At 53.6% G+C, this 19,839-nt stretch overlaps 1 protein-coding gene across 4 annotated transcripts in view; it reads left to right on the forward strand.

Moving 5' to 3' along the window:
- Positions 1-19,839, forward strand: part of LOC144267120 (MLX-interacting protein-like) — a 40,388-nt gene that overhangs the window by 19,799 nt on the left and 750 nt on the right. The window contains exons 5-16 of one of the 4 annotated variants that reach the window (XM_077820821.1): positions 248-289; positions 1,584-1,803; positions 2,267-2,362; positions 3,824-3,861; positions 4,231-4,693; positions 5,224-5,267; positions 5,558-5,645; positions 17,074-17,150; positions 17,532-17,648; positions 18,027-18,154; positions 18,575-18,698; positions 19,135-19,264. In XM_077820821.1, the coding sequence (XP_077676947.1) occupies positions 248-289; positions 1,584-1,803; positions 2,267-2,362; positions 3,824-3,861; positions 4,231-4,693; positions 5,224-5,267; positions 5,558-5,645; positions 17,074-17,150; positions 17,532-17,648; positions 18,027-18,154; positions 18,575-18,698; positions 19,135-19,264 (1,567 nt within the window). Of the gene's footprint in view, positions 1-247; positions 290-1,583; positions 1,804-2,266; positions 2,363-3,823; positions 3,862-4,230; positions 4,694-5,223; positions 5,268-5,557; positions 5,646-17,073; positions 17,151-17,531; positions 17,649-18,026; positions 18,155-18,574; positions 18,733-19,134; positions 19,265-19,839 lie in introns of all 4 variants that reach the window. The other 3 variants (XM_077820823.1, XM_077820822.1, XM_077820824.1) reach the window with 3 other exon arrangements.

Genomic DNA, 19,839 nt, shown 5'->3' on the forward strand with positions numbered 1-19,839 from the left:
TCTCCCCAACTGCTATAATACTAAGTTGGTGGGACCCCCCGGCTCCTGCACGATTCCCCACTTCCCTCTCAGATCACCCAAATTTACCTCCATGATTGAGAAAGCAAAGGCTGGCTCAGTGAAATCCCAGCCTGCTGGGGATGGGGAGTGAATGGGCAAACAGCCCCATGCCAGAGGACACGATGCCCTGGACTGGTGGGCAAGGACCATGTGTTGGTTTTAAAGCTCCTGTTTGTTTAATGTTTAGATCCAGAAGAAGAAAGATAAACTTGAGTCTTTATCCACCCAGGTACAGATTCCTTGCTCTGTCCCTACACCTTGCAGCACCTCCTGCTGGGAGAGGCTGGCACTGGAGTAGCCCGGGGTTCCCCCCCTTCCCAGCACTCCTGCCCCGCTCCCTACAGCACCCCCTGCTGGGAGAAGCTGGGACTGAGGTAGCTGGGAGCTCTCCCCCACAGCCCGAGCTCCTGACCTTGCCTTGGTACATGGCATCGGCTGCGGAGCTAGGTGGGGGACCACCTGGGCCATGGCCTAGCCACGAGTGGCACTGCAACCTGGTGCATCAAACTCAGATTTGAAGGAGGTGGATGGACGGGTTCATAGGCTAGGGAGGTCAGGCTGGTGTGGGGGGGGCGGGGGAAGCACATGAGAAGGGAAGAGGAGTGGCAGGAGGACCAAATCTGTGCTGCTGCCCCCATCCACTTTAAATGGCACTCCAAAGCCCCAGCGTAAGATGCATCTGCACCTGTGTTTCCCCTCTGTGGTCCTGCAAGGGCACCCACTCTCAGCTGCACGCTTCTCAGATGCCACCTATCTTGGGTGGAGACACACATCTCCCTTGCCCTGCCTAGGGCATTTCCAGGCTGTGCAGTCCCCTGACTGTGCTGTGATATCCCCCAGCAAAGCAGACTGTCTAAACAGGCCAGCATCTGTGCTGGGCAATCTCATTAGAGACGAATAACAATGACATCGCTAGCAGTTACAAGTGATCACATGGCTTTTCTGAGCAGGCACTTTTATTCTTAAGGTAAAAGCATTACAGAGAAAACATGAAAACAATAACACAAGTTACACACTGGTAATAAGCTTACCAGAGATCACCCCAACTCCAGCAAGGGCTCTGGCCGATGATCAGTCCTCTAGACCTCACCCAGGGATATTTCTGTGGTCACCAGTTCATAGCAGCTGTCAATCAGAACTAGCTCCCCCAGGAGTTAGGGAGTCCCTCCTTTATCCCCTTTGAAGAGACCATGAATGGGTATCAGCCAGGCAATGGGTTTCTCCCCAAGGCGCCACTTCAAAATGGTAACTCCGCTAACTTGCATCCCCCCCCCCCCAAGTATTTCCTAGGCAATCCACTTAACTAAAAGATCAGTCTAGTCTACCCCATCATTTTAGAGAGTCCTTTGAGCACGTGCTACTTCCCAGGGTTTGCATTAGTCTTGTGTTCCCCTTAAAGGAGTTACATCCTCCCACAGTAATCCGGACACAGCTTTAATAATACAGCAACCTTCCAAGACACTTCACCTTAACTCAGCAAGGTATGTTCAGGGTGCTGCCGATTATTGTCCCATCTGTCACAGGATCTGGGTCACCAGTTATCAGTCTGTGTCTCTCTCCTCCCCCCCCACCGTGGGCAGGGAGTGGCTCATGCTGTCCCGGGTGAGGGGCTTAGCAGTGAGGCCAAGGGCAACTGCCCCATGGAGCTCGACCTGGATACCCTGGACAGCCTCATCTCTGACCTGGCCGACACCATCTTCTACAGCCGCAACCCGTATGTGGGGCCCAACCCCCGCAGCCTTGGTGAGCACTGATCAGCGTTCCTAACACAGGGGATTCCCCTCTCCATGCCCCATAGGCATTCCCCTCTCCAGGTCTCAGCCCCCTTTCCCCATCTCTCCATAGAAATTCTTGTCTCTGGATCTCTTCCCCTTCCCAGAGGGATTCCCCTCTCTGGATCTCTGCCCTGCCCCCATGCTTCATAGGCGCTTCCTTCTCTCATTTGCATCCCCTGCCCCCCAAGTGCTAAAAGGGGATGATCCTGAGCTCTGACCCCCCTCACCCCCGTATCCCCCAGGCATTCCTGTCTCCGGATATCTGCCTCTCTCTATCTAGGGGTGTGAATGGGCCCCCCTAGAGTCCTCATTCGCTGCCTGGCAGTCTGGTGCCTGAGGGGAGCGAGGTGGGTTGGGCAGGGTTCTGCTTTGGGCGGGATGGGAGCGGCTGGTGCTGTGTCTGACCCGCATCACCATACTGTGTTCCCTAGCTCACCAAGGCAACGCGGACATGATTCAGCCCACCCTAACCCAGCTGCATCCTAACTTTGGAGAGGATTTCATGGACACCCTGGACCCCATTCATGGTAACTTGCACTGGCCACTGTGCACGGATCCCGTCTGGGGTGAGGTTGGCTATCCTGGCGCACGGCGACGGCGGGGGGTTCCAAACACCATGCTGCCTGGTGATAGAGGGAATCAGCCCGGTGTCCCCTCCCAGGCGCCCTGGGTCAGACCAGGGGCGTCCCTTCCCGGCCGCCCCCCCGGGGCATCCCCTTCCGGCCGCCTTTGGTCAGGCCAGGGGCGTCCCCTCCCCTGCCGCCCTGGGTCAGGCCGGGGGCGTCCCCTCCCCACCATGCTGGAGCACACTGTTAATCTGTTGCTGGGAGGAATTGGAAATCCCCACGGGCAGGTTATGCAGCTGAGTGCTGGCAGGCTTCGGGGGTGGGGAATGGGGTTTGGCTCTGCAGGCCTGGCATTGTCTGACGGGCTCATCAAAGGGAAATGGCAGGGAGATTGTGAAGTGACTGTGGACAGAGAGCTGCCCCCGCAGCATGGGACACACCAGTGGAACTTTCTGCTGCAGGGCCTTGGCAGGACACCGGGGCTGTACGCCAAGGAGCCTTATCTCAATCTTTTTCTGTCTCTCTCCCTGCACCTCGCTTGGACCCAACAGACAGTCCGGCCAGCTCTCCCTTGGGGGCCGCCAGCCCCAGCCTCCAGGGGCTCAGCTGTGCCTCCTCTGTCACCTCTAGCGCCTCTGACTCCCTGAAACTCCTCCTGTCTGTTGCTCATGTAGCTGCTGCCAAGAAAGGTTCAGAGCGGGCCCTCCAAGTCTGTTTTTCCTGTTTCTGGTCCTGGGGCTGGGCCCAGATGCTGCCCAGGCTAGCTGGATGGCCACGCCCCAACTGCGAACGTCCCTGATGCCAAGGGGCAGCCAGCCGAGACTTTGGGTCCCTGCATGGACCCAGTGAAGTATCTCAGGTCAAATTGAAGCTGTGCATTCTGGGATATGTAGTGTCTCCAGGCCACCTCCCCATATTCAAGATGAGGTAATTGGGCCAGTGAGTCACCATTTCATCAAGGGGTTTGCCCATACGCTCAGAACTACCATGCACACACCACACCAACCCACAGCTGTCACCCTAGTCACCACTGCTACGGCCCTAGCCACTGCGCAGCAGGGAATCCTGTGTACCCTGCAGCCACACAGCTCTGCCGACGCCCCTCAATCCCAACCCGCAGCCCCCTGCTAGCCTAGTCCTGAGCTTCCGCCTACCCCCAGCTCTGCCGGTGCCCCTCAGTCCTGACCCACAGCTCCCGCAATCCCAGCTCCGGGGTCCCCCAAGTCTGAGCTCTGTAGCTGCCATTTGTACCAAGTGTTGTGATGTAATTATAATCATTCCTATTATGGTTATTCTGCTCTGATTTATCCAGGTCCTTTGCATTTTCTCTCTCTCTCTTCCCCCTGCCCTCATCTCTCCACCCCCTTTCAGCCTTTCTTCTTTGTCACAAACAGTTCATGCTTTTTCTCTTTCCCTTCACAGATTTCTTTGCTGCCTGTCGCCCCCAGCCTGTGACCCAGGTGAATAGAAGTATCAGCTGCCCTCTGACTGCTCAGCAATGCCCCCGCCCTCTGTCTGTAGAGATCAGCTGGCACCACATTGCAGCCTATGCTTTGCCTTCACTGCAAGGTCTATGACCTCCTCCCTGGTGTCACAGCACCCCTCCTCTGGGGAGGGCAGGGCTGGGTGGTGCAGACCCCTCCCTGGTGTCACAGCCCCCCCTGCTGGGAGGGCAGGGCTGGGAAGAGCGGGCCCTCCACCTTGCCTGCTGTCACAGGCCCCCTGCTAGAAGTTCAGGGCTGGGCGGTACAGGCCCCTCCTCCTGGCCTAGTGTTGCAGGCCCCCTGCTGAGGAAGGCAAGGCTGATTTTCTCTCCCTCTTTCCCCCAGGCTTCCACGCTGCTGCCAGCTGCTGCCCCACTGGTCTCTCTGTCCAGCACTTGTGACCCGGACGTGACCACCAGCACTAAGGAGCTGCCTCTCCACAGGAGCTCTCTCACCTCCCTTTCCTTCCCCCTGGATCTGGAGCCCCTCACACCCCTGAACGGGCACCAGACCTTCCTGCCGCTCTTCCCCACCTCCCCGCTGCGGGTCAGCCTGCCCCCGCCCAGCCCTCCCACGCAGCACCCCCAGCCCACCCTTGTCTTCTCCGTCATCACCCACACAGCTGCTGAAAAGCCCCCTTCACCCACCCGACACCCTCCTTCACCCGGGGGCACCTTTGCCATGCCTGCATCTGGACCCCTGCCCAATGGGGCAAGGTCCCGGCAACTGCAGCCCATTGCCCCAGCGCCTACTGCCACCCACCCCCCAGCAGTCCCCAGTGCCTTCCTTACCCGCCTGCTCGTAGCAGGTATGTGCTTGTGTGGGCAGCGCAGCCTGCCTGCCTGGCACTTGGGGAGGGGCTGTTGTGGTGGGATGAAGGGGAGTGGATGTGGGGAGAGTGGGCACAGGGGCATTGCTTTTAGGGGCAGGCAGGTGGGGATGGGTGCATGGGGCAGGGGAACTTGGCATGCCTGCGGGTGTTGCTGTCACAGGTCAGTGTGGGGGGAAATTGCTCTGGGGGGCTGGGCACAGAGGGTTGCTGTCGGGGTGGGGGACCAGGCACTGAGGGGGGGGAGTTGGCAGGGGGCTGAACATAAGGGGTATTGCTGGTGTGGGGGTACAGGGGAGGGCTGTTGGGTGGGGGAGAAACAATGGAGTTGCTGGTGGGAGGAGTGGGTGGGGGTGTCCACAGTACAGGGGAGCCTCTCCCCCCGCCCCCCTCAGATGGCCATCGCAAGACCCAGGGCTGGAGAGACACTGCCTTGGGTGGCTACCTAGGAGCTGTGGTCTCTGTGGGTGAGCCTCACTCCTCCTCTACCCACTTTCTTTTCCCCCCAGGCCCATCGCCACAGCCCCTCACTCCAGCTAGGGACTCTTCCCAGGTAAGAGCACCTCCTGCTGGAGAGGGTGGGGCTGGGCAGTGCAGGCTCCTCCCCCTCTCTGGTGTCACAGCACCCCCTGCTGTGGAGGGCTGGGCTGGGCATCTATAAGCTCCTCCCCCTCCCTGATGTCACAGCACCTCCTGATGATGAGTCATACAATTTAAATCCACATAGGAATCACTCCGCTAACGCTTCTGGGTTTAGTGGTGCCTTACTCTCCCCCCAGTGCTTGTGGCTGAGGCAGATTTCTGTCCTCCCTTGCTGACTCCCTCCTCATCTCTCCCCTCTAGGTCTGCACCCCCCTGGAGCTCCCTGCAGGTGTTCTGCTGATGGAGAATCCCATCCACCCTCGCTCTGTCATTGCCTCCTCCAGCACGGGTAAGATGGGGGGTGCTGCTGTCAGGCCCCTCATCACATGGGCTCTCGCTGTGGGTGCTTGGCTCTCGGGGGTGACGGGACAGGGGTGATGGGGCTGGGGAAGAGCATCAGGCTGGGGTGGGTACGAAGAGGGAAGGGGCAGGGTGGTGGTTGGCTCATAAGTATCTAGGGAGTGGGAACTTGGTGGGTTCATAGTGGCTGAAGAGAGGGCGTGTTGAGGGGATGGCATGATGGGGGGGCTGACTGGGGGGATGACAAGGTCAGGGGCTGGCTGGGGGGGACCTGTAGGGATGGCTGGGGGGGACCTGGCTGGAGGATCTGGGGGGCTGGCTGGGGGGACCTGGGGTGATGGCAAGGTGGGGGCTAGCTGGAGACTCTGAGGGGACAGGAAGGTTGGCGGGCTGGCTGGGGGGACCTGAAGGGCTGGCAAGGTGGAGGCTGGCTGGGGGATTGGGGGGAATGGCAAAGTGGGGGGCTGGCTGTGGGATCTGGAGTGATGGCAAGGTGTGGGGCTGGCTGTGGGATCTGGAGTGATGGCAAGGTTGGGGGCTGGACGGGGGATCTGGGGTGATGACAAGGTGGGAGCTGGCTGGGGGATCTGGGGGGTTGGCTGGGGGGGGCTGGCTGGGACACCTGTTTGTGTGTGGAGGGGGTTGGCTCCGGGGAATGGGGTGACTAGGGGGTGGCTCACCCTGCATTGCCTGCTGGTGTGGGGCCCGGACTGTCCAAATTTGGGGATGCCAGCTCAGTGGCACTAATGGGTGATCACATCCAAGAAAGCCAGGTCTGTGGGTCAGAGGCTGGTTTGGCCCCAGACTGGCACTGCCTGGGGCTGATCTGGAATGTGCCATTCTGGGGACGAAGTGGGGAGCCTGCAGTTTTAGGCTCCTCCCCATGGCGAGGGTGGCGCTGGGGAGGGTTCACGGCATCACTGATCTGGGGGTGGATCCTGGGAGTGTGGGGCCTAGAGCCTTCTCTCCTCCACATGAACAGACCTCTGCTCCTAGAAGGGGACTGGGAGCTGAACCCACTTGGGCAGTGTCTGACAGGTTCCCTCAATAGCACATGTGCCCAGAAGTGCTGGGGTGGGATGGCTCACCCACGGTGCCCTACTGGGCTCTGGGGAGCAGCATCAGGATCTTGCCCACACGAGCGACCCGAATCATAGAATGTCAGGGTTGGAAGGGACCTCAGGAGGTCATCTAGTCCAGTCCCCTGCTCAAGGTAGGACCAATCCCCAACTAAATCATCCCCACCAGGTCTTTGTCAAGCCTGACCTTAAGAACCTCTAAGGGTATGTCTACACTACGAAATTAGGTCGAATTTATAGAAGTCGGTTTTTTAGAAATCGTTTTTATATAGTTGATTGTGTGCCGACACAAAATGCTCTAAGTGCATTAAATGCATTAACTTGGCAGAGTGCTTCCATAGTACCGAGGCTAGTGTCGACTTCCGGAGCGTTGCACTGTGGGTAGCTATCCCACAGTTCCCGCAGTCTCCACCACCCATTGGAATTCTGGGTTGAGATCCCAATGCCTAATGGGGCAAAAACATTGTCGCTGGTGGTTCTGGGTACATGTCATCAGGCCCTCCCTCCGTGAAAGCAATGGCAGACAATCGTTTTGTGCCTTTTTTCCTGTGCAGACTCCATATCACGGCAAGCATGGAGCCTGCTCAACTCACTGTCACCATACATCTCCTGGGTGCTGGCAGACACGGTACTGCATTGCTACACAGCAGCAGCCCATTGCCTTGTGGCAGCAGACGGTGCAATAGGCCTGATGACCATCGTCATCATGTCCGAGGTGCTCCTGGCCACCTCGGTAAGGTCAGTCAGGAGCACCTGGGCAGATATGGGCGCAGGGACTAAAATAGGAGTGACTCGACCAGGTCATTCTCTTTAGTCCTGCCAGCAGTCCTATTGCACTGTCTTCTGCCGAGCAGGCAGGAGATGAGGATGGCTAGAAGTCCTATTGCACCATCTTCTGCTGAGCAGCCAGGAGATGGGGATGGCTAGCAGTCCTACTGCACCGTCTGCTGCCAGCCAAAAGTAAAAGATAGATGGAGTGGATCAAAACAAGAAATACACCAGCTTTGTTTTGTATTCATTTGTTCCCCCCTCCCTCCCTCCCTCCCTCCGTGAAATCAACGGCCAACAATCGTTTTGGTGAGGTCTGTCAGGGGCACCTTGAAAAGTTGAATGGGGATTCAGTCCTGCCTGAAATACCAGGGGGAAGGATAGCTCAGTGGGTTGAGCATTGGGTTGAGCATCGGCCTGCTAACCCCAGGGTTTTGAGTTCAATCCTTGAGGGGGCCATTCTGTGTGACAGTTGTTTTTGTTTCTCCTTGATGTGAAGCCACCCCCTTTGTTGATTTTAATTCGCTGTAAGCCAACCCTGTAAGCCATGTCATCAGTCACCCCTCCCTCCGTCAGAGCAATGGCAGACAATCGTTCCGTGCCTTTTTTCTGTGCAGACGCCATACCATGGAGCCTGCTCAGATCACTTTGGCAATTAGGAGCACATTAAACACCACGCGCATTATCCAGCAGTATATGCAGCATCAGAACCTGGCAAAGCAAAACCGGACAAGTAGGCGATGTCAGCACAGTGACGAGAGTGATGAGGAGATGGACGCAGACTTCTCTCAAAGCACAGGCCCTGGCAATGTGGGCATCATGGTGCTAATGGGGCAGGTTCATGCGGTGGAATGCCGATCCTGGGCCCGGGAAACAAGCACAGACTGGTGGGACCGCATAGTGTTGCAGGTCTGGGACGATTTCCAGTGGCTGCGAAACTTTCGCATGCATAAGGGCACTTTCATGGAACTTTGTGACTTGCTTTCCCCTGCCCTGAGGCTCAAGAATACCAAGATGAGAGCAGCCCTCACAGCTGAGAAGCGAGTGGCAATAGCCCTGAGGAAGCTTGCAATGCCAGATAGCTACCGGTCAGTCGGGAATCAATTTGGAGTGGGCAAATCTACTGTGGAGGCTGTTGTGATGCAAGTAGCCCATGCAATCAAAGATCTGCTGATATCAAGGGTAGTGACCCTGGGAAATGTGCAGGTCGTACTAGATGGCTTTGCTGTAATGGGATTCCCTAACTGTGGTGGGGCCAAAGACGGAACTCATATCCCTATCTTGGCACTGGAGCACCAAGCTGGCGAGTACATAAACCGCAAGGAGTACTTTTCAATAGTGCTGCAAGCACTGGTGGATCACAAGGAATGTTTCACCAACATCAATGTGGGATGGCCGGGAAAGATACATGACGCTCGTATCTTCAGGTACTCTGGTCTGTTTCAAAAGCTGCAGGAAGGGACTTTCTTCCCAGACTAGAAAATAACTGTTGGGGATGTTGAAATGCCTGTAGTTATCCTTGGGGACCCAGCCTACCCCTTAATGCCATGGCTCATGAAGCCATACACAGGCAGCCTGGACAGACGTCAGGAGCTGTTCAACTTCAGGCTGAGCAAGTGCAGAATGGTGGTAGAATGTGCATTTGGACGTTTAAAAGTGCGCTGGCGCAGTTTACTGACTCGCTTAGACCTCAGCGAAACCAATATTCTCACTGTTATTACTGCTTGCTGTGCGCTGCACAATATCTGTGAGAGTAAGCGGGAGACGTTTATGGTGGTGTGGGAGGTTGAGGCAAATCGCTGGCCGCTGGTTACGTGCAGCCAGACACCAGGGCGGTTAGAAGAGCATAGGAGGGTGCGGTGCGCATCAGAGAAGCTTTGAAAACCAGTTTCATGACTGGCTAGGCTACAGTGTGAAAGTTCTGTTTGTTTCTCCTTGATGAACAACCCCCCCCCCCCCGCCCCCGGCCCCTTGGTTCACTCTACTTCCCTGTAAGCTAACCACCCTCCCCTCCTCCCTTCGATCACAGCTTGCAGAGGCAATAAAGTCATTGTTGCTTCACATTCATGCATTCTTTATTAATTCATCACACAAATAAGGGGATAACTGCCATGGTAGCCCGGGAGGGGTGGTGGAGGGGGGAAGGACAAGGCCACACAGCACTTTAAAAGTTTAAAACTTATTGAATGCCAGCCTTCTGTTGCTTGGGAAATCCTCTGGGGTGGAGTGGCTGGGTGGCCGAAGGCCCCCCCCACCGTGTTCTTGGGCATCTGGGTGAGGAGACTGTGGAACTTGGGGAGGAGGGTGGTTGGTTACACAGGGGCTGTAGTGGCGGTCTGAGCTCCTGCTGCCTTTCCTGCAGCTCAACCATACACTGGAGCATATTTGTTTGATCCTCCAGCAGCCTCAGCATTGAATCCTGCCTCCTCTCATCACGCTGCCGTCACCTATCAGCTTCAGCCCTCTGTTCAGCCCACCACTTACCCTCTTCAGCCCGTCACCTCTCCTCCCGGTCATTTTGTGCTTTCCTGCACTCTGACATTATCTGCCTCCACGCATTCGTCTGTGCTCTGTCAGTGTGGGAGGACAGCATGAGCTCAGAGAACATTTCATCGCAAGTGCGTTTTTTTCACCTTCTAATCTTTGCTAGCCTCTGGGAAGGAGAAGATCCTGTGATCCTTGAAACACATGCAGCTGGTGGAGAAAAAAAAAGGGACAGTAGTATTTAAAAAGACACATTTTATAGAACAATGGGTACACTCTTTCATGGTAAACCTTGCTGTTAATATTACATACATAGCACATGTGCTTTCGTTACAAGGTCGCATTTTGCCTCCCCCGACCACTTGGCTAACCCCTCCCCCCTCCCCTATCCCCATGACTAACAGCGGGGAACAGTTCTGTTCAGCTACAGGGAAACAGCCCAGCAGGAACGGGCACCTCTGAATATCCCCTTAAGAAAAGCACCCTATTTCAACCAGGTGACCACGAATGATATCACTCTCCTGAGGATAACAGAGAGATAAAGAACGGATGTTGTTTGAAAGCCAGCGAACATACGCTGCAATGCTTTGTTCTGCAGTGATTCTCGACTGCGTGCTACTGGCCTGGTGTGGTAAAGTGTCCTACCATGGTGGACGGAATAAGGCTGCCTTTGCCAGAAACCTTTTGCAAAGGCTTTGGGAGTACATCCAGGAGAGCTTTATGGAGATGTCCCTGAAGGATTTCCACTCCATCCCCAGACATGTGAACAGACTTTTCCAGTAGTTGTACTGGCCGCGAATGCCAGGGCAAATTAATCATTAAACACACTTGCTTTTAAACCATGTATACTATTTAAAAAGGTACACTCACCAGAGGTCCCTTCTCTGCCTGGCGGGTCCAGGAGGCAGCCTTGGATGGGTTCGGGGAGTACTGGCTCCAGGTCCAGGGTGAGAAACAGTTCCTGGTTGTTGGGAAAACCGGTTTCTCCGCTTGCTTGCTGTGAGCTATCTACAACCTCATCATCATCATCTTCCTCATCCCCAAAACCTGCTTCCATGTTGCCTCCATCTCCATTGAAGGAGTCAACACGGTTGGGGTAGTGGTGGCTGAACCCCCTAAAATGGCATGCAGCTCATCATAGAAGCGGCATGTTTGGGGCTCTGACCCAGAGCGGCCGTTTTCCTCTCTGGTTTTCTGGTGGGCTTGCCTCAGCTCCTTAAGCTTCATGCGGCACTGCTTCGGGTCCCTGTTATGGCCTCTGTGCTTCATGCCCTGGGAGATTGTGGCAAATGTTTTGGCATTTCGAAAACTGGAACGGAGTTTTGATAGCACGGATTCCTCTCCCCATACAGCAATCAGATCCCATACCTCCCGTTCGGTCCATGCTGGAGCTCTTTTGTGATTCTGGGACTCCATCATGGTCACCTCTGCGATGAGCTCTGCATGGTCACCTCTGCTAATGAGCTCTGCACTCACCTGCAGCTTGCCACGCTGACCAAACAGAAAATGAAATTCAAAAGTTCGCGGGCCTTTTCCTGTCTACCTGGCCAGTGCATCTGAGTTGAGAGTGCTGTCCAGAGCGGTCACAATGGAGCACTCTGGGATAGCTCCTGGAGGCCAATACCATCTAATTGCATCCACAGTACCCCAAATTCGACCCGGCAAGGCCGATTTCAGTGCTAATCCCCTTGTCAGGGGTGGAGTAAAGAAACAGATTTTAAGAGTCCTTTAAGTTGAAAAAAGGGCTTCACCGTGTGGATGGGCGCAGGGTTAAATCGATTTAATGCTGCTAAATTCGACCTCAACTCCAAGTGTAGACCACGGCTAAGGAAGGAGATTCCACCACCTCCCTAGGTAACCCATTCCAGTGCTTCACCACCGTCCTAATGAAAATGTTTTTCCTAATATCCAACCTAAACCTCCCCCACTGCAACTTGAGACCATTACTCCTTGTTCTGTGATCAGCTACCACTGAGAACAGTCTAGAGCCATCCTTTTTGGATCCACATTTCAGGTAGTTGAAAGCAGCTATCAAATCCCCCCTCATTCTTCTCTTCCGCAGACTAAACATCCCCAGTTCCCTCAGCCTCTCCTCATAACTCATGTGTTCCAGTCCCCTAATAATTTTTGTTGCCCTCTGCTGGACTCTTTCCAATTTTTCCACATCCTTCTTGTAGTGTGGGGCCCAAAACTGGACACAGTACTCCAGATGAGGCCTCACCAGTGTCAAATAGAGGGGAACGATCACGTCCCTCGATCTGCTGGCAATGCCCCTACTTATACATCCCAAAATGCCATTGGCCTTCTTGGCAACAAGCGCACACTGTTGACTCATATCCAGCTTCTCGTACACTGTAACCCCTAGGTCCTTTTCTGCAGAACTGCTGCCGACCCATTCGGTCCCTAGTCTGTAGGGGTGCATGGGATTCTTCCGTCCTAAGTGCAGGACTCTGCACTTGTCCTTGTTGAACCTCATCAGATTTCTTTTGGCCCAATCCTCCAATTTATCTAGGTCCCTCTGTATCCTATCCCTACCCTCCAGCCTATCTACCTCTCCTCCCAGTTTAGTGTCATCTGCAAACTTGCTGAGGGTGCAATCCACACCATCCTCCAGATCATTTATGAATATATTGAACAAAACCGGCCCCAGGACCGATCCTTGGGGCACTCCACTTGATACCAGCTGCCAACTAGACATGGAGCCATTGATCACTACCCGTTGAGCCCGATAATCTAGCCAGCTTTCTATCCACCTTATAGTCCATTCATCCAGCCCATACTTTAACTTGCTGGCAAGAATACTGTGGGAGACCATGTCAAATGCTTTGCTAAAGTCAAGGAACAACACGTCTACTGTTTTCCCTTCATCCACAGAGCCAGTTATCTCGTCATAGAAGGCAATTACATTAGTCAAGCATGACTTGCCCTTGGTGAATCCATGCTGACTGTTCCTGATCACTTTCCTCTCCTCTAAGTGCTTCAGAATTGATTCCTTGAGGACCTGCTCCATGATTTTTCCAGGGACTGAGGTGAGGCTGACTGGCCTGTAGTTCCCAGGATCCTCCTTCTTCCTTTTTTAAAGATTGGCACTACATTAGCCTTTTTCCAGTCGTCCGGGACTTCCCCCGATCGCCATGAGTTTTCAAAGATAATGGCCAATGGCTCTGCAATCACATCCGCCAACTTCTTTAGCACTCTCGGATGCAACGCATCTGGCCCCATGGACTTGTGCACGTCCAGCTTTTCTAAATAGTCCCGAACCACTTCTTTCTCCACAGTGGTCTGGTCACCTCCTCCCCATGCTGTGCTGCCCAGTGCAGCAGTCTGGGAGCTGACCTTGTTTGTGAAGACAGAGGCAAAAAAAGCATTGAGTACATTAGCTTTTTCCACATCCTCTGTCACTAGGTTGCCTCCCTCATTCAGTAAGGGGCCCACACTTTCCTTGACTTTCTTCTTGTTGCTAACATACCTGAAGAAACCCTTCTTGTTACTCTTAACATCTCTTGCTAGCTGCAACTCCAGGTGTGATTTGGCCTTACTGATTTCACTCCTGGATCCCCAAGCAATATTTTTATACTCTTCCCTGGTCATTTGTCCAATCTTCCACTTCTTGTAAGCTTCTTTTTTATATTTAAGATCAGCAAGGATTTCAATGTTAGGCCAAGCTGGTTGCCTGACGTATTTACTATTCTTTGTACACATCGGGATGCTTTGTCCTTGCAACCTCAATAAGGATTCTTTAAAATACAGCCAGCTCTCCTGGACTCTTTTCCCCCTCATGTTATTCTCCCAGGGGATCTTGCCCATCAGTTCCCTGAGGAAGTCAAAGTCTGCTTTTCTGAAGTCCAGGGTCCGTATTCTGCTGCTTTCCTTTCTTCCTTGTGTCAGGATCCTGAACTCGACCATCTGATGGTCACTGCCTCCCAGGTTCCCATCCACTTTTGCTTCCCCTACTAATTCTTCCCGGTTTGTGAGCAACAGGTCAAGAAGAGCTCTGCCCCTAGTTGGTTCCTCCAGTACTCCAGATGAGGCCTCACCCAATGCGAAATAGAGGGGAACGATCACGTCCCTTGATCTGCTGGCAGTGCTCCTACTTATACAGCCTAAAATGCTGTTAGCCTTCTTGGCAACAAGGGCACACTGTTGACTCATATCCAGCTTCTTGTCCACTTTAACCCCTAGGTCCTTTTCTGCAGAACTGCTGCCTAGCTGCTTAATCCCTAGTCTGTAGCAGTGCATGGGATTCTTCCGTCCTAAATGCAAGACTCTGCACTTGTCCTTGTTGAACCTCATCAGATTTCTTTTGGTCCAATCCTTTAATTTGTTGAGGTCCCTCTGTATCCTATCCCTACCCTCCAGCGTATCTACCTCTCCTCCCAGTTTGGTACCATCTGCCCTAGAAGTTTCCCTGTCTCCTTTGGGAGGTGGATTGGATTGAAAAATTTGTGGATCTATAGGCGGAGGCGGCCTGGAATTACTTCATGTCAAGTTGCAGAAACTATCAGAAGCCTGCATCCCAAGAATGGGGAAAAAATTCAGAGGCAGGAGTTGTCGACCAAGCTGGATGAGCAAGCATCTCAGAGAGGTGATTAAGAAAAAGCAGAAAGCCTACAAGGAGTGGAAGATGGGAGGAATTAGCAAGGAAAGCTACCTTACTGAGGTCAGAATATGTAGGGATAAAGTGAGAAAGGCCAAAAGCCATGTAGAGTTGGACCTTGCAAAGGGAATTAAAAGGAATAGTAAAAGGTTCTATAGCCATATAAATAAGAAGAAAAGAAAGAAAGAAGTGGGACTGTTTAACACTGAGGATGGAGTGGAGGTGAAGGATAATTTAGGCATGGCCCAATATCTAAACAAATACTTTGCCTCAGTCTTTAATGAGGATCTTAGGGATAATGGTAGGATGATACATGGGACTGAGGATATGGAGGTAGATATTACCACATCCGAAGTAGAAGCCAAACTCGAACAGCTTAATGGGACTAAATTGGGGGGCCTGGATAATCTTCATCCAAGAATATTAAAGGAACTGGTACATGAAATTGCAAGCCCATTAGCAAGAATTTTTAATGAATCTGTAAACTCAGGGGTTGTACCGTATGACTGGAGAATTGCTAATGTAGTTCCTATTTTTAAGAAAGGTAAAAAAACGATCCCGGTAACTACAGGCCTGTTAGTTTGACATCTGTAGTATGCAAGGTCTTGAAAAAAATGTTGAAGGATAAAGTAGTTAAGGACATTGAGGTCAGTGGTAATTGGGACAAAAGACAGCATGGCTTTACAAAAGGTAGATAGTGTCAAACCAACCTGATCTCCTTCTTTGAGAAGGTAACAGATTTTTTAGACAAAGGGAATGCAGTAGATCTAATTTACCTCAATTTCAGTAAGGCATTTGATGTGGTTCCACATGGAGAATTATTAGCTAAATTGGAAAAGATGGGGGTCAATATGAACATTGAAAGGTGGGTAAGGAACTGGTTAAAGGGGAGACTTCAGTGGGTCACACTGAAAGGTGAACTGTCAGACTGGAAGGAGGTTACTAGTGGAGTTCCTCAGGGATCGGTTTTGGGACCAATCTTATTTAATCTTTTTATTACTGACCTTGGCACAAAAAGCGGGAATGTGCTAATAAAGTTTGCGGATGACACAAAGCTGGGAGGTATTGCCAATACAGAGAAGGACCGGGATATCATACAGGAAGATCTGGATGACCTTGTAAACTGGAGTAATAGTAATAGGATGAAATTTAATAGTGAAAAGTGCAAGGTCATGTATTTAGGGATTAATAACAAGAATTTCTGTTATAAACTGGGAATGCATGACTTGGAAGTAACAGAGGAGGAGACGAGCCTCGGAGTACTGGTCGATCACAGGATGACTATGAGCCGCCAATGTGATATGGCAGTCAAAAAAGCTAATGCGGTCTTGATGCATCAGGCGAGGTATTTCCAGTAGAGATACGGAGGTGTTAGTACTGTTACACAAGGCACTGGTGAGACCTCATCTGGAATATTGTGTGCAGTTCTGGTCTCCCATGTTTAAGAAGGATGAATTCAAACTGGAACAGGTACAGAGAAGGGCTACTAGGATGATCCGAGGAGCTGTCTTATGAAAAAAGAAAAGGAGTACTTGTGGCACTTTAGAGACTAACAAATTTATTTGAGCATAAGCTTTCGTGAGCTACAGCTACAGGATACATCCGATGAAGTGAGCTGTAGCTCACGAAAGCTTATGCTCAAATAAATTTGTTAGTCTCTAAGGTGCCACAAGTACTCCTTTTCTTTTTGCGAATACAGATTAACACGGCTGCTACTCTGAAACCTGTCTTATGAAAGGAGACTCAATGAGTTTGGCTTGTTTAGCCTAACTAAAAGAAGGCTGAGAGGAGATATGACTGCTGTCTATAAATATATCAGAAGGATAAATACCATGGAGGGAGCATTATTATTTAAGCTCAATACCAATATGGACACAAGAACAGATGAATATAAACTGGCCATCAGGAAGTTTAGACTTGAAATTAGACAAAGGTTTCTAGCCATCAGAGGAGTGAAGTTCTGGAACAGCCTTCCAAGGGAAGCAGAGGGGGCAAATGACATATCTGGCTTCAAGACAAATCTTGATAAGTTTATGGAGGAGATTATATGATGGGATAGCCTAATTTTGGCAATTAATTGATCTTCGACTACTAGCGGTAGATATGCCCAAGGGCCTGTGATGGGATGTTAGATGGGGTGGGATCTGAGTTACTACAGAGAATTCTTTCCTGGGTGTCTGGTGGTGAGTCTTGCCCACATGCTCAGGGTTTAGCTGATCGCCATATTTGCGGTCAGGAAGGAATTTTCCCCCAGGGCAGATTGGCAGAGGCCCTGGGGAGTTTTCGCCTGCCTCTGCAGCGTGGGGCAGGAGGATTCTCTGCACCTTGAAGTCTTTAAACCATGATTTAAGGACTTCAGTAGCTCAGACATAAGTTAGGGGTTTGTTACAGGAGTTTTTGGGTGAGATTCCGTGGCCTGCGTTGTGCAGGAGGTCAGACTAGATGATCATAATGGTCCCTTCTGACCTTAAAGTCTATGATTCCCCCAGATGCCAAGTCCGAAGACGGAGCTGAGCGCCTTGGACCCCACACTTTCCACCAGCCCTGCAGCTTCCCCAGCACCAAGGTAACATGGGCCCTTGCCAAACCACCCACACCTGGGCCCCTCCCTGCTGAGTGGGGCGGCAGGGAGACTTTCCAGGGAAAGCCAAGGGTGCTGCGGGGAGCAGGGTAAGGGCTCAGTAGAGGGCCCTGTACCTCACTGTCAGTGTTAACTCCAGTGTGGCACTAGTGGGTGCTGTGCTGCCTGAAGTGGGGTGGGGGACTTGGTAGGGGGGTGCTTTCCCCTCATACTCAGTGCTGATCCCAGTGCCCCAGCGGGTGCCGTGTGTGAGGTGGATAGGCATCACTGCCCCTTCTGTTAGCTCCTGGCTCTGCGCTGTTGGAGAGGGATCAGCCCTGATCCCTGGGGCGGGGCTCACAGCCTAGTTTCAATTGGATCCTGCAGGGCAACCGAAGAGCTGGCTTTACCTCTGCCGACCACGCCCGGCGCATGAACATCAGCTGCGCCTTCAACACCCTTGCCAGCCTGGTGCTGCCGGGCTTGGCCCAGCCCACTGTTAAGGTACATGCCACGTGGTGCCCCCAGCCAAGCCTGCTATCCAGCCTTCCGATCCCACTTCGCTTCACTGCGCAGCCCTGTTCTCCCCAACAGGGGTGCTAGAACACCTGGCTCCACTTTGCTGTGCCAGCCCAGTCCCTCATCCATCCCTCTCTCTCGGTCTGTGCCTCACCCTTGTCCTTCCCCCCTTCTCTGCTCATCCCTGGTCCTCGTCCCTCCCTCCCCGTCTCCCCTTCTGCTTGTCCCTTGCTCCCTGTACCCTCCATGTCCATCCCTGCCCTTCATCCCTCTCTGCCCGTCCTAGTCCCTTGTCTGTCCCACCCCATCTCCCTCTCTGCCCATTGGTGGCTGCTGTGTCTCATGCTCGCCTGTTTCCCCCAGCTCAGCAAGGCCATGCTGCTGCAGAGAAGCGTGGTGTATGTGGGGCAGCTGCAGCAGGAGCGCCGGCAGGTGCAGGAGACGGCCCAGCGCCTGCGGGGTGAGATTGAGGAGCTGAGCGCTGCCATTGGGTGAGTGCGGGATGAGGGTGGGGCTTGATTGTTGTCATTGGCTGAGTGCAGGAAGCGGGTGGGACCTATGGGGTGAGATTGAAGAGCTGAGTACCGCCATTGGGTAAGTGCAGGGAGCCGGCGAGGCCTGTGGAATGAGATTGAGGGGCTGAGCTCTGTCATTGGGTGAATGCGGAGAAGGGGCGGGATCTGTGGGGTGGAATCGAGGGGCTGAGCAGCGCCACTGGGTGAGTGCAGAGAGGGGGTGGGACTTGCAGGGTGAGATCGAGCAGCTTGAGTGTTGCCATGGGGTGAGTGCAGGGGGAGGGGGCAGGGCCTGTGGGGTGAGGTCAAGGAGCTGAGCGCTGCCATTGGGTGAGTGCGGGATGAGGTGGGGCTGTGCCCTGGACTAGTTTTACCTTCTCCCCCATCTCACCCCAGGGAGTTCCAGCACCAGCTGCCCCCCAGCGGGATCCCGGTTGCCCCTCTGTGCTCAGACCCCACAGCCCAGCTGTATGACGACTATGTGCGCCAGCGCACCCTGCAGAACTGGCGCTTCTGGCTCGTATCCACTGGCATGATTGTGTCCAGGGCATAGGGTGACCAGACAGCAAATGTGAAAAATCAGGACGGGGGTGGGGGGTAATAGGAGCCTATATAAGAAAAAGACCCAAAAATCAGGACTGTCTCTGTAAAATCAGGACATCTGGTCATACTACCAGGGCATCCTGGGGGGCAGGGACATCGCAGGGCCCTGGCTGGGAGGGGGCAGGGATGGCTCTTCAGGGCAGAGTGGAGGGGTCTCTGGGGGTGGGACAGGACAGGGGCTTTGGGGCCAATGGCAATCCCTGAAGAGTTGGGGTGTTCCTTCCTGGGTTAGGGAGGGCAGGACAGAGCAGATGGCCCTACAGGTGGTGGGTGGGGGGCTAAGCCAGCCCTTCTTGGTCCCCTTAGTTAGCTCCGGGGCAGGGGGATTCTCCTTAACCCCCCTCTGCCCACAGTTCAGCATGCTCATCAAGCCACTATTTGAGAGCTACAGGGTGGCGGTGACCACCCGCAGTGCCAAGGAGTTCTGCCAGTCAGTGCTGGGCTGGCTGGAGCAGCACTGCGCCCTGCCTATGCTGCGCCCCGGTACGTCCCCACACCCCCAGCAGCTCGGGGAAGGGCCCACTCCGGGGAAAAAGGATTCCAGCCTCTTAAGGAGCTTCTGTGATCCCCTCAACCTCCAGGAAAACCCCATCTCCTGAGTTAGGGCCCCCTGAGCTCCAAGAGATGGGCACTTATTCATCCTGCCTGCCTGACGGGGGTGTCCTTATCCACAAGGCACACAGAGGAGATTTAGTAACCCACCTCAGAGCTAATCAGTGGTGGAGATGGGGATAGAACCCAGAAGTCCTGGCTCCTAGACACCCCTCTGCTGTAACCACTAGACCCCACTCCCCTTCCACAGCTGCAACTAGAACCCAGGAGTCCTGGCTCCCAGCTTCCCTCCCCACTCTACCCATTAGACACCACTTCTCTAGCCCAAGCCTTTCTGAATCAGATCCCTGCAGTTGGGGTCCAAACCCTAAATCAGGTTGGCTCCGGAATCACTAGTTGCTTTGGAATGTGCCTGGCCTGGATTCAATATCACCCCCAGTCACCCCCAGGCATTCCCTCACAACCTGATCACTGGGCAGGGCTTTCTAAGCCACCTCCTCTGCCTA

The sequence above is a fragment of the Eretmochelys imbricata genome, chromosome 6, assembly GCF_965152235.1.
Source record: "Eretmochelys imbricata isolate rEreImb1 chromosome 6, rEreImb1.hap1, whole genome shotgun sequence".
NCBI classification, from domain to species: domain Eukaryota; kingdom Metazoa; phylum Chordata; order Testudines; family Cheloniidae; genus Eretmochelys; species Eretmochelys imbricata.